The sequence below is a fragment of the Hydra vulgaris genome, chromosome 15 (genome assembly GCF_038396675.1).
Source record: "Hydra vulgaris chromosome 15, alternate assembly HydraT2T_AEP".
NCBI classification, from domain to species: Eukaryota; Metazoa; Cnidaria; class Hydrozoa; order Anthoathecata; family Hydridae; genus Hydra; species Hydra vulgaris.
The window spans coordinates 51,575,001-51,599,619 of record NC_088934.1 but is presented as its reverse complement, the minus strand read 5'-3'; the positions used below and the strand labels follow the sequence as shown (position 1 = coordinate 51,599,619).

Below are 24,619 nucleotides of genomic sequence, written 5' to 3'. Positions count from 1 at the left end.
TATATATATATATATATATATATATATATATATATATATATATCAGGCCTCGTTATGAGATTTCAATGCGTAACTTGTTTCAAAGTAACTCAACTCAGCAAATATATTTTGTATTGTTAGAAGTTATATTGCGTCACTAACGTATTTTCAAGTACCACATTGTAATTAAAGTTATTTTATTAACGCATTAAAGATCATGCAGACAGTTTTTTTTTTTCTCACTATAACAAAAGTTACAAATAAAATCCAAGTTACTATTTGAAAAATCATTTTTATCATTTTTTTCAAATTTGAACTAAATTTTTATTTTGAAAAAAATATTTTTTTCATAAAACATAACATAATATTTGTTTATTTTCTAATAATTTTACAGTTGGTTTTTGGGTATTTTATTAACTGTTAATAAATTTTTTATTTTTTATTTTGTGAACTCTTTTTAATAGTGTTTTTAAACAATAAAGAGTTTTATCAGTTACCGATAACATATTCGTGATCATAATTTATTTTCATAAATTAAACGAACGTCAGTAAAACTTTACGCTATTGAATTAACTATAACAAAATATCTTATTAATAAAATATTTACATTAAAATAAATCATGCATTTTTTAAACTATTATAACGAAAAATAATTTTTGTATTTAAAAGTAATTTATATATTTTATTCCTTAAGATAAAACTTAAACCACTTTATTTTTTTTAACTAATTTTTAACAACAACAACAAAAAAATTATTAAACAAACTGTTTCTTTAACAAAAAATCTATTAATTTACAATTGCGGTTAAATGCTTTTACTTACGACTTTATTTCTTCTGAATAAACATCACATAAGGGATATTAAAAGATAATTTAAATATTCTAAAAGATAAAAGTTTTTGCGTAATGCAAAACTGATGAATGCGTAGGCAAATTGCCTTTTCCTAGGCAAAATGCAAGCTGCGTAACGCTTCTTAACAAGGCGTGATATATACATTTATACATATACATATACATACACATATACAGTCCTTGTTTTAAAGCATAAACTGGCGTCCCATTTCTATATGTCATTTAGCATAAGTAGTAAGCCATTTTAGTCAAGGCATCATTTTTTAATATTTAAACATGTCTAAAGATATCGTTTAAGCGGTAAGATAAAAGTAGCAATTAACGTTATAAAAACCACTTATGAAGTTTGAATGATGATTATGTAAAAAGTTTTCATAAAAACTTTTGTTTGATAATCACGCTATTTACAAATGTAATAAAATAAGAAAAAACAAAAAAAAAATAATTTTTATTTTTCTAATTTTTCTATCAAAAATGTTTAGCAAAAGAAAAAAAAAATGCTATGCTTAAAAAAAAAAACATACTAAAAAAACTTTTATCTTGCAAGAACAAGAATATTTATTAGACAATTTTTCATAACAAACAATAGCAAAAAAATTTTACTGAATTTTTTAAAATAAATTAAAAACAAAAAAAAATTATTAGCTAAAAATTAGTGCATGTTAAATTTTATTTTATATAAGCACCACTTTTGATATTTTAATTTTTTTTGTTTGTTTGTTTTGTTATGATGATTTTATCAAAAAAATAAAAAAACATTATTACAAACTTTAAATGACATCTTATAAAGAGTTTACTTTTTTATAATTAAAAAAAAAAATCCTTTAATGGATATAACTTATTCATTATTTTTTTTGCTTGAATTTACGTTTGACACAACATTTTTTTTTAAACATCTTCGCTTCCAACAAGGCTGCAAGCAGCCACTAATTAAAGCTGGAAGTTACTGAAAGAGAAAAGATGAAGATTGTAGAGCAAGATAATGATTGACGGACGACTTAAAAGATTGCAAATTATATGAATCAGGAAAGCAAGATGAAAGAAGCGAATTCCAAAGAGCTGATGTTCGAGGAAAAAAACTAGACGAATAAGCGTTTTTGGAGCACTTAGGAACAGTCACAGAAAAAGGATGACACTTAATTGAATGACGAGTAACACGAGAATGAATTTTAGTAGATGGCACAAGAGACGCTAGCTCTTTAGAGCAGTGCCCATTATAGTATTTGTAGAAAAGAGAATGAGAAGCAACATTACGACGATGTGATAATGGTTGGAGGTTGGCTGCAAGAGCAGGTCCAACTATGTTTACAATGCGTTTTTGCACCTTGTCTAAAAGAGAAAGGGCATCATTAGAAGATCCGCCACAGATATAGCAACAGTATTCCATACAAGGCCGGATTTGAGATTTATAGAGATAAAAAATAGAATCCGAAGTAAGAAAGTGTCGAGCATAATAAAGAGATGCAACCTTAGCAGATGCTAATTTTGCAACTGATTTGATATATGGTTTTCAAGAAAGTTTGGAAGTAAGAGTTAATCCTAGAAGATTAAGAGTGGATGACTCATCCAGTATATCACCGTTCATAAATATAGAAAGGTCTAAATTATTGCTATAACGATTGGCTGAAAAAATTTTTTATCTGAATTAAAGTTCACCAGCCACTGTGAGCCCCATGCTGTAGCAGAAGTGAGATCCTTTTCAAGCTCAAATGCCCCCTCCAAGCAATCAGAGAGTGTTGGTTTCTTATCACGACAAGAATAAATGGTAGTATCATCTGCAAACAATGCCACCTTAGATGTGAGAATATCTGGAAGATCGTTAATGTAAATAAAAAAAAGAGTATAGGGCCAAGGATAGAACCTAGAGGAACCCCTGAAGTTACAGAATAAGAAGAAGAGTGTTGTCCATCGAGGACAACTTTTATGCTACGATTGGAAAGGAAGGATTCATTGATCTTAAAGATGTTGCCGGATACACCATAAGAAGAAAGCTTATGGAGAAGACCAGCATGTCAAACTTTATCAAAAGCTTTTGAAATGTCAAGAGCAATGGCCTTAACCTCTCCACCTTCATCTAATGCACGATAAAACCTGTCAGTTATTACTTTTAGCAAATCAGTTGTAGAATGAGAAGATCAAAATCCATATTGATGGTCAGAAAGTAAGTTATTAGATTCAAGATGAGAAATTAAGTGTTTGTTAATTAAAGATTCAAAAACCTTGCTAATGATAGGAAGAAGACTTATGGGACGGTAGTTAGACGAATCAGATCGCTCTCCAGAATTTTTGAAAATAGGAATAACAGATGCGGCTTTCCAGCAGGCTGGAAAACAAGACTCTGATAAGCACTTGTTGAATAGTTTTGAGAGTATAGATGACAGCTCCGGAGAACACTTCTGCAAGACAATAACAGGTATGTTGTCCGGGCCACAAGTTATAGAAGAGTCTAGGCAGGAAATCACTTTAGATACAGATGCTGGAGTGATATGAATGTCAAGCAATGGATCAACCTGTTTGTTGGCAATATCAGGTAGAACGCAACTAGTGGAATCAAGAGATGGTATTGATGAAAAGTTTTTAGCAAACAGTTCAGCTTTGTCTTCAGGTGAGGTGACAAAGTCTGAACCATACAAGAGAGGTGGAATTATAGATTTGCCCTTATTATTGATATTATTAAAGATTCTCCAGAAGTCACGAGAGCCTAATTTTTCGAGAGGAGATACGAGATTTCATGACCTGAGAATAGCGGGTTTTGGCGTTAGACAAAACCTTTTTACAATTGTTTCTAGCAGTAATAAACAGACGTCTGTTTTCTGGAGAATTGTTTTGCTTATAAATATGGAAGTAACGGTTTCGATTGGCAATCACAACAGCACAGTGTGAGGAAAACCATGGAGGAGAGTGAGGCTTGACCTGGAATCGTCGAGAAGGAATAAAAGATTCCATGCCAGTCTGAATCCATGAAGTTATGTAAGAAGCACATTTGTCGACAGGAAGATGAAAGATTTTTACCCAAAGGCCATCACGAAGAAAATCACGGAAAGAATCCCAGTCAGCTTTGACACAATATAGCTCATGCAATGTCTTCGTTTATACTTATAAGTTTTATTTTGTTTAAAATAATAGTTTAGAAAAATAATATTTTATAATAATTACATTAGCTTTATATAATTAACAGATTGTGTGATATCAAAAAAGTGAAATTGAAATTTTCTCATAATTTAGGAAGAGTTTTGATTAAAAATGTTGTTTAACTTAAATTTTTTTTTTCTCGGCTTTTCTTCCTCCTTTTTTAACATGTTTACAAGGAATTTAATTTTTTTTACAAACAATTAAATTCTTTGTAAACATGTTAAAACTGCACTCAAAACTATAACACTGCATCAAAAGTATTCATTAAACAACCTTTTTGCCTTGAGGCAAGTGAAAGCACAATTTATAATAATATTTTTTAATAAATGGTGCATGGAAACTTAAATAACTTTATTACAAAAAAAGTGCTGGTAAAGTAATTAACTTGAGTTATTTTTATTTGCAACAAGTAATATTTTTTGTTTGTTAATAACTTTTTAAAAGTAAAAAATAAGAAATAATGAAAAAAAATTTAAGAAATAATGAAAAAAAATTAAGCTATTTTAAATCATTTATACAAACATAGAGAAAAGTAAGAAATTATTTTATGTTTATATATATATATATATATATATATATATATATATATATATATATATATATATATATATATATATATATATATATATATATATATATATATATATATATATACAGTATTGGACAAAACATTTGCAACCAACATCGAACAATGCTAAAAAGTGTTCCTAATTTTACATAGTTTAAAAACGAAACGAACTATACTACCACAGCCAACAGTTCAGGAGTCTGGAGTCATAGCATGCCATGACATGAGCAATCAGCTGACAGGTGACAGCACACAGGCAGAATTTCGTTGACAAGTGCCATTTTGCAGAGGACAAAACAAGTGCAACTTTTTTGGTTTGTTTCATTTTCTCAAGTCTGATCCGTGTCAACGTCACGGAAGTTTTTTAATAATTAAAGGAAGTATCCAGAAGTTTCCAGAAGCATGCAGAAGCTTCCAGAAATTTCCAGAAGAAGCATCTGGAAGCATCCAGAAATATCCAGAAACATATAGAAGCATCCAGATGCATCCAGAAGCTTCCAGAAGCATCGAAAAGAAGCATCTAGAATCTTCCAGAGCAAGTTAACACAGGTTCATTTTACTATATAAGAGACATGTAAATCGACATGTAATTCAGTCAGTATATGGAAGTCAATCAGTCATTATTATCAAGACAGTTTATCAAAGTGAGTTTTATCAAAGTGTTTTATCGAAAAACATCAATACAAGAAGTGAAATACAAGTGTTTCATTACATCAATACAGTCTACATCCAACCAAGGCGTTGTTTTCCACAGAGTATTATTGTATCATCACAAGGTAAATGTAACACGGTAAGCCTTGAGAAGCGTGATTATTTATTTTTATTATTTTTATCACTTCAAGTGCAAAAATGGCTCCCGACAGTCTAGGATTGGAACTAAGAAAAAAAATTATTGGCGATTACATAAGTGGAGTGTCACAAAAGAGTATTTGTGATAAATATCGCGTGTAAAAATGGACCATATCAAGACTATGTTCCAAATATCGTTCTACGGGAAAGTTGGCAGCAGATAACAAAGGTGGAAGACTGCACTCCACCACTTCTAGAGAGGGTTCTATGATCATCAGATCCGTCAAGAAGGGTCCCTGAATATCATCAGTCGAGATACAAAAGTAATTTGAGCTGCCTGTATCGGACCGAACAGTTAGAAAACGTGTTGTTGAAGCCTGATTGTTTTCTCGACGCCCTGCAAAGAAACCGCTGATTTCACTAAAAAACCAGAAAAAAAGACTCCTGTTTGCTACATCTCATATTGACTGGAATGTGCAGAAATGGCGAACTATCCTGTTCAGTGATGAATTGAAGTTCAACATCATTGGGAGCGATGGCATTTGCCGTGTACGTCGACCGGCCGGAAAACGCCTCGATTTACATTACTGCCATAAGACCGTGAAGCATGGTGGAGGCAATGTAATGGTCTGGGAGTGTTTTTCTGCTAAGGGTCTAGGTCCAATACATCGAAACGATGGAATAATGGACCGTTTCATGTATAAAAACATCCTGAATGATGTTTTGTTACCTCATGCTGAATGGAATATGCCAATAAAATGGGTTTTTCAGCAAGACAACGATCCGAAACACACTGCAAAAGTAGTCAAGCTGTGTTTTCAAGACAACCACCTATCGGTGATGGATTGGCCGCCTCAATATCCGGATCTCAACCCTATCGAGAACCTGTGGGAGATCGTCAACCGCAGAATTAATTGTGACGGTGTTCGTAATAAGGATCAACTGTTTGAACATTTCCAAAAGGCCTGGGCAGCGATTGCACAAAGTTTCATTGATCACCTGATCGAATCTATGCCTCGAAGATGCAAGGCTGTGATCGACAACAAAGGATTCGCCACGAAATATTGATAGCGAAATACAGCTTGGTCAACATTTTGTCGAGTTGCTTTTGTTTTGTCCAAAAGTAAATCAATTTTTTTTTATATTTTTGATTAATTTATTAATTTTCTTGTACAAATAATGAACTTTGTGATGAATAAAACTTAAAGAACTTTGTCTCTAAACAGTTACATAGTTATTTCTCAAAATTGAAAAAATGCAGCACTTTTATATAAAGAAACTAAATTAACACTATTTGGTTGCACTCGTTTTGTCCGATACTATATATATATATATATATATATATATATATATATATATATATATATATATATATATATATATATATATATATATATATATATATATATATATATATATATATATATATATATATATATATATATACATATACATATATATATATATATATATATATATATATATATATATATATATATATATATATATATATATATATATATATATATATATATATATATATATATATATATATATATTCAGGGCTTGAAATAACAAACTTTTTTGTTCCTGAAAATTTGTCTGATAAATACTATTGTTTTTCGGATATGTCAGACAAAACCTTACAACAAAAATTTACTTTTGCACTCCTTTACTGGCCACGCTCAAAATATTTTATTTTTACAACTTAACCACTGCACACAGTGGTATGATTTGATTGTACAATCAAATTATACCACTGATTTTATACTACATGAAGGCTTTATAAATTATTTTATAAATTACAAATATATTAACTGCATAAATTAATATGTTTGCTTTTTACTTTGTTAAATAAAGTAACAAATTGCTTCTAATGGTTGTTTACAATAAATTTTTTTCAATTATCAAATAATAGTACAAGTAATTCCATTTATATAAATATGTATTTTTTATGCCAAATCTTTTTAAACCTTTTCAATGAATAATTTTATAAACACTTTTAATAGCAAAAAACTTTATATATGCTTAAGGTTTATATAAAAAAAAACGTTTATATAAGCAAATATTCGATTAAAATTTATAAAAACCATCAAACAAAAATTTAAATAAAAACTAAATGTAATTTTATATTGATAATAATTAATTGTAACCATTTAGTATAGATAATAAAAACCAGGCTGCTTTACTCAAAAAAATTTAAAGTTTTAAAAAGTCAATTACCTCGAAAAAATGACTTATTTTATTAACATAACTGTATCTTCAACTGGACAAAATGGATGATAGATGTTGTTTTTTACCGGGCATGTGCAGAACAATATCCAATATGTGACAGCTATTTTAAGTTTTGGCAACATTTACCCCATATGTGAGAGCAACAAGTTGATAGAATGTTTATTTTTACTTTTCTCATATAAATCTATGAATATATATATATATATATATATATATATATATATATATATATATATATATATATATATATATATATATATATATATATATATATATATATATATATATATATATATATATATATATTATATTATATATATATATATATATATATATATATATATATATATTATATATATATATATATATATATATATATATACATATATATATATATATATATATATATATATATATATATATATATATATATATATATTATATTATATTATATATATATATATATATATTATATATATATATATATATACATATATATATATATAGGAGGTGTGTTCAAAAAATACCCAAAATTTTCGTTTTTTCAAAAAAAAATTTATTTATTCGTCTACATAAATTTTGGCTCCTTCAAAGTAGTCCCTCTTTGATACTATGCACTTGTGCCAGCGTTTCTGCCAATTCTTGAAACTCTTTTCAAACTTGATCTTTGGGATAGCCTCTAGTTCATTCAGCGATGCGCTTTTAATGTCATCTATGCTTGTGAAATGGCGGCCTTTTTTCATTTTTGGGAATAAGAAAAAGTCACACATAGCCATATCTGGTGAATATGGAGGTTGGGGCATGACTACGGTCTTGTTTTAGGACAAAAAATTATGAACAAGCAACGACGAGTGAGCAGGTGCATTATTGTGGTGCAAAGGTCATGAATTGTTTTGCCATAAATTGGGGCGTTTTTTTCGGATTGCTTCATGTAAATAATGCATAACTTCAAGGTAATACTCCTTGTTAACTGTACGACCTTGTGGTAAGAACTCATGATGAACTACGCCATTATAATCAAAAAAAATAGTAATCAAAACCTTAACATTTGATCAGACTTGACATGCTTTTTTTGGTCTTGGTGATTCAGGGTACTTCCATTGCGACAATTGTGCTTTGGTTTCAACGTCATAACCGTACACCCATGTTTCATTACCAGTTATGATTTTTTCAAGCAAACTTGGATTGTCATTGGCGTCATTTTGCAGCTCCTGAGCGATGTTCATGCGATTGTTATTTTTTGTCGAAATGCAGCAGTTTTGGAATGAATTTTGCTGCCACTCGTTTCATGCCCTAAACATTTGAAAAAATGTTATGATATGAGCCAATGGATATGCTAACTTCATCAGTAACTTCCCTTATTGTGATTTGGCAATCATTCATAACCATTTTTTCTACTTTTTTCACATTTTCATCGATTATTGATGTGCTTGGTCGACCAGAGCATTCCTTATCTTCAATGTCTTCGTGGCCATCTTGGAAATGTTTATGCCACTCGTAAACACTTGTTTTTTTCATAGCAGACTCACCATATGCTTTTTGTAACATTTCACACACTTAGTTACACTTTATTTCATTTTTTACGCTAAGTTTAATACAAATTCTTTGACTCTTCAATTCTTCCATTTTTGGCAAAAATCGCCAAGCTCATAAAAATATGTCGAACCTTAGCGACTACCACAGACAAAGTAAGCAAGACTCTCTAAACCCACGAAATTTAAATATCCAGGTATTTTTTGAACACACCTCGTATATATATATATATGTAAATTATGTTAGTGTATTTTACAAATAGAGTGCTCAATGTTCTTAAAAAACAGAGCAATAATAAATTAGTAAAAAACACTTATCTAACTTTTTTCTTCAACTTAAAGTTTCACCATTGCTGGATCATCAGGAAGAACTCTTCCTGATGATCCAATATAATGATATATATATATATATGTATATATATATATATATATATATATATATGTATATATATATATATATATATATATATATATATATATATATATATATATATATATATATATATATGTATATACTGTGGAGTGTCTTCTTTGATGACATTAAAGTTATTCATCATATATTTGTTTTCATGGCGACACTTAGACGCAAGTTCTTTTCGCTTATTTAGTAAAGGCAATGGGGATAAAATTATATGATATTTTTCCATCAAGCATAAATTGCATGACTTACCTTACCACCAGGTTTAAACGGTTCAGCCTGGTCTAAAATTTTCCACAAAAGGACAGGATTTAAACCTTTCTTTTTAACACTCCACACAAATTTAGAAAGTTCGTTAGAGTTTGACCCATTTTCATAATGAAAGGAATTATTATGCTTGTAAAGGCAATCTTTAAAATTTTTTTCTGTAAGTCCAATATAATATCTACCTTCATCTTGCGGGTTTGTCTTAACATTATATAAATAGATGACATTTTTAATTAAACATTTTTCATTAAGTAGACATAAATTAATCTGTCGACAATTGCACATTGGAGCATTAAGGTTTGAAGAATTTGATAAAATTTTATTGTTATGTGAAGTGATGATGTTGCGAATATTTGGAAGACAGCTATAGCTAAACCAGGTTGTTTTGATTAAACAGTTTATGGAATTAATGAGATTTTGTCACTTACCTAACTTACCTAACTTTTTTCTTTAACTTTAAGTTTCACCATTGCTGGATCATCAGGAAGAGTACTCTTCGTGATGATATAAAGAAATTTATGAATTTTCAAATTTATTGATATATATAAGTTTAGTTGATATAAGTTTAGTTGAGAATAGTAAAAAAAATATTTTATCAACTTGTCGCTCTCACTTTTTGTGGATGTGTCACCAAAACTTTAGGGCTTTTTTTGTTCTCAGGCTTCAATCATCACAATTGTTTGCAAAGCATCTTTATTTGATAGATTTATGAACATATAAGTGTTTGTAGTGCATTATGTCTGAAAGTTCAAATATCAAGAAATGCTGCACCCGCCCCTGATAAAATTGAAAAATAAAAACAGTATAAAACACTGAAAAAACAAATTCTGCATTATAAATTATTTGTGCTTTTGTAATATAAAAAATGTTTTATTTGCAATTAATTTGGTAGTTTTGGCTTTTAGACACCACAAGTGTTGAACTTAATGTCAAATGTAATTGAAAGTGTAATTATGTTATTATTAAAAAATTATTTTGTCAGAAGAATGATTTTTTTACCTTCTGTACTTTCAAAGCCAACAATTTATATATATATATATATTTTTTTGTTATTCACCCCAAGGCCGAGAAGACCACTACAGATGAGGAGGCTTCTTAATAGTGGTTATAACCCCTCAAAATATGTATTCTATATGCATACATACATATAGAATACATATTTTGTTTTAAATTAACATAAATTCTAAAATAAAATTAATTTCACATTTATGTTTATTTAAAATTCTCATAAGTGGAATTAATAATTTCGATAAGTGGAATTACCCCTGTCATAGGTGACTGGGGTAAATCTCAGCTTGACTTCTTTAATAATTTAGGTATGTTGTTTGTTAGTGGTTCAAACAAAGAAATAAATGAAACAGTTCATATTTTTCAGAAACTTTGCGTTGAGGTGAGTTTTTAAGCAGATTTTTTTTAATATTTATTTTAATATAATTTTATGTATATATTTTAATATTGTCTTGTATACCACTGTTGGTATGTAGTGTGTTGTGTATATATATATATACATATATATATATATATATATATATATATATATATATATACACAGCACACTATATACCAACACTGGTATACAAGACAATATTAAAATATATACCTGCTTCTGCTGAAACTTCTAATCCTCCTTCCTCATCGCTGTCATCATCTTCTAGGTCCTCTTCTAAAATAGTGACTTGCTCAGGTGTGCCATTATCTTCTTTCCTAGATTGCCTCTATAGAACATCACAGACAGCCAAGTGGATTCCATGTGTGAGGCAGAGCTGATGGTCTGGTAAAATTGAGCTACCAATTTTTTTTATTGCAGCAGCTCGGTCTGTGGTTACAGCAACAATATCACAGGTAAAACCTAGCCTAAATTTTTTCAGTTTCTTGTCAACAATCACTCAACATTTCTCGCTGGCATAGACCCATTTACCCTGATCATTCCAAGGTTCCGATAATCACCATGCATAAGAACATTTATGTTCATATATTTTTTGTTTCTGGATGAAGTATACTCATCAAGGGTTATGCTAAATTTGTAACTAACAAGCTTCTTTCCTGCAAATTGCTGCTGATATGTTTTCTTGGTATCTTTATAATGTTTCATCAGGAGATCTCAGTCATCTCAGTCAGCTTTAGGAGAGATAGTCCAAAGTAGGGAAAGGAAAAGCGGTTTCCAGAAACCGTAAAATTTTTGGAAATCGAAAACCAAAAATGTTATTTTCAAAACCTTTATATCGAATGGTAATTGTTTCTTTCATCTTTTTCACAAGAATAACTTTCTTGTAAACTAATATCTTTATTATTGCAAAAAGTCATACAAAAAGTTGCTATCTTTTTAAATTATGCTAAGCTCTATTATCCTCATTTCTATAGCTTGTATTCCAGACAACATTCCTGTCATAGTCTTACGAAAGCGTTTTCCAGAACTCTTTTCAATACTATTATATAATTATATATAATTTCAATACTCTAAACTATTTTATAAACGCTTGACTGGTTCTTGTTTTCCTGCCTGCTGAAAAATGACATATGTGGTTCCAATTTTTAAAAATTCTAGAGATCACTCAGGTGCCTTGAACTGTTGGCAAATCAGTTTTTCTCTATTTCTAGTTATGTCTTCAATTCTTTAATTAACAAAAATTTTATTTTGAGTTTGTTAACTCACTCTTTGACAATCAGATGGATTCTGATCTCCTCCTTCTACCGCTGACTTTTAAACTTCTAACAGAAGTCAGCAAGTCGTGACATATCAAAAGCTTTTCCTAAGGTTTGGCATACTGGCTTTCTCCAAGAACTCATATTGTGTATCTGGGAAAGTTTTTTAGATTATTAAATCATTTCTTTCTAACAGCAGTATTAACCTTATTGTTTCTTACCTACAATTGATGAACTTTCTGACAATCTTACATCTAAAAATGACTGCTATTTGCTGTCGAAACAACTTTATACTCCAGTCTTGTTCAAAGCAATTGAAAAGCATCTCACTTTTCAATTGCTTTGAACAGATTTACTTTTTGATAGATTAGAATACTAGAGAAAATAGAATACTAGAAAAGATAGAAAATAGCTTGTTGACTGCTCAAATAAGCTGTCATCTATAGTTCCATCGACCTAAACTTATTTTTTCTTAACTTGTCATTTAGCATGCTCTAAAAACTTTTATTTATCTAGCTTTTTTTTCTTGTACATCAATTCTTTGGAAGTCTCTTCCATCTTCATGTTTTCTTGACTCATACAACCTTCAACCTACAACTAACCTACAACTTTTCATGACTTCTGTCAACCATTTCTTTGTTCTTTAACCTTACTATTTATTTTCTAGTAACTACCAACTTGATATTGATTGCTCAAAGCCTTGTTCGGAGTGAATTAGTTAAGAAAAAAATTATTTTGATTTGAATTGAGCTTAGAGAGAAGACCAGTATGCCAGACTTAATTGACAGCATTTAATAAAACAAAAACAAAACAAAAAAAAAACCAATTGAAAACAAAGTATCATTTTAAAAGAAAAAAGTTTGAAAAAAATTCAAAATAATAATAGAAAGAACTAATTAAAACGTTAAAATGAATTTTGTTTTCGTTTTGTAGTTTTTGCTTTCATTGTGTAGTTTTTGTGTTTTGCCTTTTCGTTTGCATAAAGTTTGTTTTTATTTGTGCTTTTTTGCAAATTTTTTTTATTTTTGTATGCTGTTGTTACTAATTTTTGAGTGTTTTCATATTTTTGTTTGGTGTTGTTATTGAGTGTTTTCATATTTTTTGTCTTATTATTTAACTTATTATAGCTTTATCGTTATTATTATTATTTTTTAATTAATTTTATTTACTCATGCTTTTATTCATTAGTATTGCTATTGATTTTTTTTTTGTTTGGTTTATTTTATTTAGGTGTCACTCCAATCACTAGTTTTTAACTATATAAGTGACATCTAACCTAATTTTGTAAAATTATAAAAAACTTGTAATTTTTCAATTTTTGGTTAAATAAATGAATTTAAAAAAAAATTTAATATACCAAGAGCAATAATATATAATATCACCATTACTACCCCAATGATAAAACTTTTCAGTTTGTTTTATTTGTAAGAAGTTTAAAATTTGTGTTAATTGTCAGAGAGTAAGTTGTTTGGCTCAAGTTAAGATGCTTGATTTTTGTTAATTAAAGATTTAAAGACTTTGCTAATGATAATTGTAGGTCTGATTGGGAAATAATTAAAGAGGTCAGATCATTTTCTAGAGTTTTATAATAATTAAAAAAAACACAAATTGGATTTTATAGCAGGCAGAAAAACAAGACTGGTTTAGCACTTGTTTAATAATTTATCAAGTATAGAATAGTATTCTAGAGAACTTTTTTTTAAAACTGTGACAAGTATGTTGTTTAGACCATGAGCTATAGTGAAGTTTTTATCAACGAATTAACCTGTTTCTTTTGATTGATGGGGAGAGTATGTCATTAGATTTTAAGAGATGAATAAGAGAAAAAGTTTTTTTACTTTTTTTTGGAAGAGTTATTAAAATCAATGTCTAAACCACAAAAAGTTGTTTTGGTATGCATTCTCATATGACCTTGATAACAGTGACGTGCTGGCCCCAGAGGTTATATAGAGGTTATGCATGGGCCTTAAGTTTTTCATCATATAAGAACTTTTTAGAAAAAAAGTTATTTTACTCTTTGAATAGTCATCAAATAGTTTTTTATTCACTTAATAATAACACTTTTTAATAACTTTTGCAATTCAAATGCTTCATTTATATGATTTGAACTTTGAGTGCTAGTATATTAATTTTTTTGCATAGCAAAATGCAAAGATCTAACATCAGCTTCAAAAATAATTGCAAAAATGTTATTTTATTGTCACATGAAAAATGTTATTTTATTGTCACGTAAAAAAATATTATTAAAGTATTAAATATTATGTCAGGTAAAAAAATATTATTTTATTATGCACGTAAACAAATTTTATTTTATTAAGTCATGTAGTCACTTTAAACAGTTTTAATTGTTTTATTTAAAGTTGTAATGTGCATGTTTTTCAGAACAAAAGTTAAACACCTAAAGAATTTCTTGTTTATCAAGTTATCAGGCAAGTTTTAGTTTCTAAGAAAACTTGGTATATGTTAAATACAATATCAATTAAGTTTTTATAACTGAATAATTTATTGTCCAGTATTTTGTGTTTAAAAATATTTTTAAACACAAAATATTCTTTTGCACTTGATTATTGCTCAATAAAAATTATCCATTGATTTATCTGCTGATTTTTCTGCGTTCTTCTATACAATATACCTTTGTTTTAAATCTATTAATATCATTATCATTACATATTTTTAAGCAATGTCAATGCTGATAAAAACCAGCTCTTATAATGTAATGCAAAGCTAATTAATTTATTTATCAGCATTACATCATATTAGAAAAATAATATTATGTGTGTAAACTCCTTTTATAACAAAAAGTAATAAGAGGGACAACTTCCATGTGTAAAATTGAACAGTTAATACTTTGGTATTTTGCAGCTGTTTATGGAATCGGTCTCTTTGAGAGCTACCAAACAGTTTAGGAAACCTTACTCGCTTGCTGGCTTCAGATCCATTAAGCCAAGTTTTAGAGCTTTACCCTCATTAGAAGATAATAAAAAAAGTTGCATAGCTACTACAATGGAAGCAAAATTCATGGTTAGTCAAGAAGATCCACCATTCTTGGCCGGAAACAGTGTAACACAATTTTACATCATTACACCACCAAGATTTTCTGATTACCTACTAAGTCTTTGCTTAGGAAGCATTTAACAAGTCAGTAGCTGAATGCAGTTAAAATCTGCCTAAGATAAGTTTTTTTTATTGTGACACCACGCCTTCAGGACTCAACCAAGAGCCCATTACAAAAAAGTGAATTCGACAAGGCAGTATAACATTAGCAATATTGTACTAGATATATAGCCAGTGGCAGGATGATCATGGTTATCCTAATCCTAACTTAACCCAATATTAAGTATCCAATTTACTTGGCAGATGGTGGTTTATATAGATAATTAAGTTCTAATACTTAAATACTTATTTTAACAGAGAGCTGTAATGTTACATACAATACAATTTGTAGTGCACATATGCATCAATCATCAACCCTGCAACTTTGTTATTTTATTTTATTTTTTGTTTTTTAAAACTAATTTACTCCCAACAAGTTTGTAAAGAACCACTATTAGTGGTAAAATAGTTAAATATAAATAAAAAGATCTCTAAAAATTAGGTTAGTCTTTACCTTATTTAACTCAAAGACATAGTATTTGTTTATACTCAAAGTGAAAACATAAAGTTTTTTTAATTTTATAAATTATTTTTATTTCTCATTTGTTAATTTCTTTATTTTTTATATTTTCTTTAAGTCTTTAAATATGCACTGCTAATTATGTTTCACCATATGTTAAAAATTACATACATTCAAATGTTTATTATTATCGTTGCTTTTGTTTATTTCTAAGTTTTAATATGATTTTTTTATTTATAAACAAATTAATAAAATAATTACTTAATTATATATATTCCTAATTTTAATAGCATACTTATTTATCATAATTGTATTGAAATAGTATAATAAAATTTCATCATTATTTGTGTAAATTTTTTTTAATAAAATATTTTATAATATCATGTAGTTAACATGTTGTTATTGTGTTTTTATTTTTTTAGTTGCTGTGTTGCTTAAACAGCAAAGTTGGTGACGCTATTAAAATAGAATTTTGTGTGGAAGATTTAATTAACTATATCTCAAAAATCTTTGGTGAAAATTCATCTAATGAAAAAAATCCAACTCTTATGTCTAAATGTATATACATTTATTTTGCATATAATTGTTTTTACATTTTTTTTTTTTTTTTACTTGCATTATTTTTCCCAATAAAATAAATTTAAATAAAATTTATTAAACAGTGAGTATTTTTAAAGGTAGAGTTTTATTAAAATCAGAATTTTATAAACAATAGAGTATTCCCTATTTTATTGCAAACTGGTGCAGTTTACCAGTGATAAAAGAAAATTGTACTGCAAACTGGTGCAGTTTACCAAAGATAAAAGAGAATTGTATTGCAGTTTACCAGTGAAAAAAAAAATTTGTATAATTAATAGGAAACAAAAAAATTAAAATACTAAAATAATATAGCAAAATAGTAACAAATAAAAAAAACAACAACAATTAAAAAAAGTATTACTAAAAGTTTAAAGTTGTAGTAATAATTGTTAAAATAAGTATAGTATAAATATTATAATATAAAATTATAATTGTTAAGTATATCAAACTATTATTACCTAGATTAACAGCTCTTCGTACAAGTAATATCTGAAACATGTAATTAGAGAGTCCCATTAAAATCTATTATTTTTATTAAAATAAACTTGTTTCTTATTTTCTGAAATTTTCGATGTCATTTCTGATCAAATTGACCAAGCCCTCTCTTTTTATTCATCAGCCAATATCGTTGTTGTTGGTGACTTTAATGCTCATCACATTGAATGGCTTGGCTCTAGTAACAGTGACTCTGCTGGCATTAGAACCCTCAACTTTTGTTTTTCTCAGTCTTTAACTCAAATAGTCAATTTTCCAACTCGCTTTCCAGACAACCCGAATCATTTACCTTCTCTATTCAACCTATGTCTTGTTTCTGATCCTAGTTATTGCTCAGTTTCTCCACATTCACCCTTAGGTGCTTCTGATCACGGTTTTATCTCTTTAAAACTGTTATCTCATTCTTCTTCATCATCTTAATCCCCCTATCATCGTATCTCTTACAACTACCTTAAAGCTGACTGGGACTCTTTCTATGATTTTCTTCGTGATGGCCCTTGAGTAGAAATCTTTTATCTTCTTGCTGACAAATGTACTTCTTACATAACTTCTTGGATTCAGGTTAGCATGGAATCTTTTATTCCCTTTCGACGATTACAAGTCAAGGCTCACTCTTCTCTATGGTTTTCCTCACTTTGTGCTGCTGCAATTTCCAATCGAAACCATTATTTCCATATCTATCAGCAAAACAATTCTCGAGAAAACAGATGTTTGTTTACTATGCTAAAAACCATTGTAAAAAAATTTTGTCTAACGCAAAAGCCTGCTATTCTCAGTTCATGAAATCTTTTATTTCATCACAAAAATTAGGCTCTCGTGACTTCTGGAGAATCTTTAACAGTATCAATAATAAGGGCAAATCTGTTATTCCACCTCTCTTGTATGGTTCAGATTTTGTCACCTCCTGAATTTGCTAAGAACTTTTCATCGATATCATCTCTTGATTCCACTAGTTGCATTCTACCTGATGTAGCCGCCAAACAGGTTGATACATTAGTTGACATTCATATTTCTCCAGCTTCTGTATCTAAAGTGATTTCTTGCTTAGACTCTTCCACAGTTTATGGTCCAGACAACATACCTGTTTTTGTCTTGCAGAAGTGTTCTCCGGAGCTGTCATCTATACTCTCAAAACTATTCAACAAGTGCTTATCAGAGTCTTGTTTTCCAGCCTGCTGAAAAGTGGCATCTGTTATTTCTATTTTCAAAACTTCTGGTTTTAAAATGAAAATGAAAATGAAAATAGAGTGATCTGACTTGTCTAACTACCGTCCCATTAGTCTTCTTCCTATCATAAGTAAGATTTTTGAATCTTTAATTAACAAACACTTATTCTTTCATCTTGAATCTAATAACTTACTTTCTGATCATCAATATGGATTTTGATCTTCTTGTTCTACAGCTGATTTGCTAACAGTAATAACCAATAGGTTTTATCGTGCACTAGATAGAGGTGGAGAGGTTAAGGCGCTATTCCCAGTGAAATGTTGAAAAAAAAGTGTACTTGTGAAGATGTTGAAAAAAAGGGGGACATATTCATACAAAAATTTATACTTTTGTGCACTTGCTAAGGTTTTGTCTTCATTAGGATATGAATTTTTGCAAAATAAACTGCCCCTGTATGTAAATTTTAGGAAAGTGAAAAGTACATGCATCAACTGACAGTGTGTCATATATATACATATATATATATATATATATATATATATATATATATATATATATATATATATATATATATATATATATATATATATTATATATATATATATATATATATATATATATATATATATATATATATATATATATATATATATATGTATATGTATATGTATATATATATATGTATGTATATATATATTAGTATTAGAGTTAGTATCTTTATTTAGCCACAAAAAAGTTTTATTTTCATTTTTGTGTTACACAACACATCTATTGCGAACAACATTAAGTGCCAAAAAAGTATGATAACTTTGGATTAATATATTTCTTTCTAACTATTTAATGTATTTGTCTAAGCTATTTTTGAATTCAAAATGGAAGCTACTCTATTGTTTAAGAAGTGAATAGTTAGGAACTATCTTTGTAATTCCTTTGTAGAACTGTGAATGTGGTTATGTTGGAGAATGTTTTATAGGATCTTTGTGCAAGGATATTATATTTTTAAAATTCTCTAATTTGTATTTTAGAATTAGATTTCCCTGTTTGCATCTATTTTCTAATGATGAGCAATTAAAGTAGATTAGAGTAAATAAGGTTACAAATAATGTGTGGTACTTTTGAATTTTCTCTAAAATTTCAATATCTTTTTTTAAATAAGGTGACCATGCTGACACTTCATATTCTAAACGGTAGACACACGTAAACTTATAAATTGTACTCCATTTAATTGCATTTCTCGATTGGTATTTATATTTGATATTTTATGTACTTTTGAGAATTCCATGCATTTGATTAGCTTTATATGATGGTTTTGTAATTTGATTGTGAGAATATAAGTTCAGGTCAGACTATAATATGTCTATTTCTTGTTTACTTGATCTTACCATAAAAAGATCATTTATATAGTAATCAAGTTTTGGTATATTTTAATTTCCTAGTATATATATATATATATATATATATATATATATATATATATATATATATATATATATATATATATATATATATATATATATATATATATATATATATATATATATTAGTCTTCTCCATTTAACCTGCGCTTATTTTAATTTAAATAGCAGGAAAATTTTTTTTATTAAATTGCGCAGGCTAACTTAAAAATTACCATCTTGTCAGCGCTTTTTTGTGCGCTGGCATTAAATTTCAAGCAGGAAAAACTGATAGTTGGCGTTTAGGGGGCATGTTTTTTTTGTTCCCATTATGTTTGTTTTTTTTTACTTTTTTTTATACTATTTTTATCATATTTGTATATATTTTTTAATTTTTATTTTATTTCTATTTTTGTTTATACATATTTAAATTTTTTCATTTTTTTATAAAAATATATTTTTTATATTTATTTTTGTTATTTTTATTTATTTGTTATATATTATTTTTTATTTTTATTTTCATCTATTTACAAAAATGATTAATTACAGTATTATGAATATATTTAACCCTTGCCGTAACCCTAAGCCTGAGCTTGATGCTGACCCTAACCAAACCCTCAGTCGATATAGCAACTCTCCCTTTTGAGTCAGGCTATTTGATAGTCGATGTACGTACTTTTCGCTCTCTATAAAGGTTGCTTATGGGGACATTTTTTATAGAAAATAATGATGCTTATGGGGACAAAAACGTCCACAATAATGCTAATGTCCCTGTAAGTATTCTCTTTTTGTAAAATCTGTCCCCGTATATATATATATATATATATATATATATATATATATATATATATATATATATATATATATATATATATATATATATATATATATATATATATATGCATATATATATATATATTTGCACATATATATATATATATATATATATATATATGCACATATGTGTATATATATTTAGACATATACAGTGGTGGCCAAACTATTAGACTAGGCTACAAAACCGAGATTATTTTCGAATGTACCTACCTTGGCACAAATTAGTTATTAAATTAATGTATATATAGTTACTGCATGTATAGCCCAATGTTGCTTAAGTGATAATAAGTGCAATTTATTTTTATTTTCGCTCAAGATCCATTTTATTGAAAATTTTTACTGTAAATTGAATATTAAAATTTGGTCACCTGCTATCTCTTAGAGGTCAGTATTTTCTTATTTGTTTGATGTTTATGATCAGAAATTAAAGGAAAATGTACATTAATAAGAGTTGCTTGACATTACATTAAGGTCAATCTTTTATTTATTTTTATTTTCTACATTAAGAATGAAGAAACATGTTTAATTAATAAAGCATTTTATGTCCTTTTAATAGATGGGAAAAGCTGCTGACTTGTCACCAACAAAATTGGCCAGAGTTGAGGTTTATCTATGAGAGACATCACTCACGCAAAAGGAGATTGCTAAAAATGTTGGAATAAGTCAGAAATCAGTATCGCGAATGAACAAGAAGATGCAGGCTGGTGATAAATTATGAGCAATGATCAAGAAACGTTTGGCATGGGGAAAGCAACACAAGAATTTCACTGAAAATGATCAGGTGTGTTTCAGTGATGAATCATCCTTTTACATCATGGATGAGAAAGTAGCCTATGTACGTAGGAGACCCGGTGAAGAATTTCATCTTGACTGTGTTGCAGAGACAGTAAAGCACCCAACATATGTCATGGTCTGGTCAGTTATCTCTATTCATGGGCCTGGACGACTGTATTGAATTTGATTCATGATGCCTGTAAGGCACCATGAATCAAGTTCAATACAAGAAGGTGCTTGAGACACAACTGCTGCCTCAACTTGGCGAATGGTGTCGACGGAGACCGTTCACTTTTATGCAAGATGGAGCACCTTGTCACACTGCGAAGACAGTCAAGAAATACTTAGCTGACAACTACATTATGTTTCTGCAGTGGCCAGGTAATTTACCTGACATGAACCCCATTGAGAACCTGTGGGAGATTGTCAAAAGAAGAGTAGGAGGGATGAAACCAAAAAACTAGATGGAACTGACCGAGGCTTTGATCAATGTCTGGCATCATGACAACGAAATCCGTAAGCTTTGCCTGAAACTTATTCATGGGATGCCTTCAAGGGTCTAGGCGCTGCTTAAAAATAAGGGAAACCATACAAAATATTAACTGACATGTTTCGAATATTCGAACTTTCATTGTCATTGTAATTTATTTCATTTTCTATTGTTACTTTTTGCATTTTTATTGTAATTTTAACTTAGTCTTATTAATGCGAATTTTAAGTTATCTTGACATTTGAATATCAAGTCCTAATTTTGCATTGTATTTAATTGTTTTTATACTTAAACGGTTCAATTTTGTGCTTTTTTACAATAAAATATTGCGCTTCTTAACTTTTCTAATTTTTGGTAATGTTTAGAAGTAAAAAATGTTGCATTATTTATGAATAAATTTCACAAATGCATCAAAAATTGGATTTAGTCTAATAAATTTGGCCACCGCTGTATACACAAACATGCAAACCTCAGAATTAGGAAAAATAGGTCATTATCAGGTGGGCACCAAAATTAGAATCAAGGTTTGAACAATCAACAAGCATGCAAACATTTAGCATAAAATAGAAAGAAAAACAAATGCTGAGTTCGCCAACTGTTCTTTCGATCCTCGGTGTTAGCTTAAAATTTTTATGATATTTAACTCTCCATGGTCGAGAATGCCTCTACAGTCGAGAAGGCTACTTTATTGTGGTTATAACCCTCTCTTAACTCTTTAACTCTGAAACATAAACCTTTAAGATAACGTGCGCTGTGTGGAGAAACAAGTTAAGTACAGTACTACCAGGGATGGTGGTGATCAAACTTGGAACTTCTTACTTAGGAAGCAACTACCACATGTTTTGCCGTTTTATTTTTATTGTTTTATTAAGAGTTTTTATAATATATTTGACTTTCTATTTATTTTTTTTTTTTTGCATTATTTAATTTAGAACTTAATTAAAATGCTATTACTGTTTTTATTTTAATTTATTTATTTAGAGTTTAAATGAAATGTTCATTTTTCAATTTTTATTTTAAATTTCTGATGTCGGTAAAAAATTGCTGACCTCAGACACTGTCAGGTTGGCAGTTTAATTGACCCTATTTCCGCAGGCTGACCATATATATATTATATTTATTGATTTTTTGTAGGTTTTAACAATTTAAAAGTTTTAAAAACAATGTAATGCTTAAACTAAAATTTATATATAGATTTAAAAGATGATAAACAAGAAGAAAAAAAATCTGAAAGATTGATTTACTCCCAGGAAGAACTTAAAGCTTATGAACACTGTAAATGCGCTGAAAACTTTCCTGAGTCACTTTGCAAATTAGATTTTGAATTAGCTTCCTTTGTGATCAAAAAAGTAAACTTTATATTTTTATATTTTTAAAGTTGTTTTCTTTTTACTAATTATTTTCAACAATAAATTACATTTTCCTCATAATTTATAAAAGAAATACATAAATATATGCATACATACACACACATATGTTCATACAAACATAGGGGAGAACCTTAATAAATGGGACAGTTTTCGTAAAATTCATTTTTTGAGGTTGATAAATTTGTTTAAAAATTACTTTGAAAATAGTTTGATAATTATTAACTCTCGTACTATGATAAACAAAAACAAAAAAATTGATTCCACATATGGGTATTGGTAAAAAGAGAGTTTTATTGGACCATGGCATTTGTCCCATTCATTAAGAACTACTCATTGAATGGGACAAAAAAAATTATTGAATGGGATAAATCTAAAAAATTAATAAAAGAAGAGAGGTTCTAAGTAAGTTTCAAGGCAGTCAAGCAGTAAGGGTAGTTTCTACGATAAGGGAACCCGAAAAAGCTATAAATATTGCAGAATGTCTGCAAATATTGACAAACCTAAAATAATTTTATTAAAAAATATATGTATGTTAAAAATAAATTAAAAACACAAATTGTTTTTAGTAAAACAAAAAGCATTGTTTAAATGCTTGCATATAATTCCCAGTAATGAAATAAACAACTTTATACCATATAAAGTATCTAGTTTACTTTCAAAAAACTCAATAACAAAGTATCTTATTAGATATTTAAAAAATTCATTTTATTTATGTTTAACCAAAATACAAAAATCAACAATTATTGCTTGTTGCAAAGTTCATGAAATAAAAACCAATAAATCAAAGTGTAGAAGATATTAACAGTCAACTTCACATAGTTTGCATTCATAATAACGCTTCTTGCTGTTATTATTACTATTACCACATATCCACCATTGACAAGTAAAACACTGAATCCAAGCAGACCCAAAAAAAAGCCGTAAACCAACAACAACAAAATGCAAGTATTTTGTTGTTGTTGGTTTACAGGTGCATTTTTTACAGATGACACAAATAAAAAATCTGCATCAGAGTTTTCTGTTTCTTTCACTCTATTGAGGTCAATTTTTCTTTTTCGATTTTGTGTGTTAATTTTACCAGTTTCAAAAATTTTCCTCTTATCTACTGTCTTTTCTGGAGTTTTAGTTAATATAGTACTTTTACCCTGCTGTCTTCTTTTTTTAGAATCTTTTCTTGGGGGTACTTTAGGGTACGGATGAATGGTTTCTGGACTAACTATTTTGATTGATACCCTCTTGTGATACCAGCTTGTGATACCCTCTTAGTTCCACGAGTTGAAATAATCTTTGGAGGATTTATTACTGTTAATAATCCTGTCTCATCTGCATTAAAAATACATTCTGGTTTGAATTTATATTTTAATTGAACTTCTAACAAGTTATCAAAAAATATTGACACTGTATGTTCCATGCAGTTACACGAGCAAGACTAACTTTTTCTGGCTTACATAATGATAATTTTGGATGTCGTATAAAAAAACTTTCC

At 28.5% G+C, this 24,619-nt stretch overlaps 1 protein-coding gene across 3 annotated transcripts in view; it reads left to right on the top strand.

The window, feature by feature from the left end:
- LOC101235232 (uncharacterized) overlaps positions 1–24,619 on the top strand; it is a 78,806-nt gene that overhangs the window by 37,889 nt on the left and 16,298 nt on the right. For all 3 annotated transcript variants that reach the window (XM_065820104.1, XM_065820102.1, XM_065820103.1), the window contains exons 9-11: positions 11,088–11,161; positions 16,450–16,585; positions 22,958–23,112. In XM_065820104.1, the coding sequence (XP_065676176.1) occupies positions 11,088–11,161; positions 16,450–16,585; positions 22,958–23,112 (365 nt within the window). The remainder of the gene's footprint in view (positions 1–11,087; positions 11,162–16,449; positions 16,586–22,957; positions 23,113–24,619) is intronic.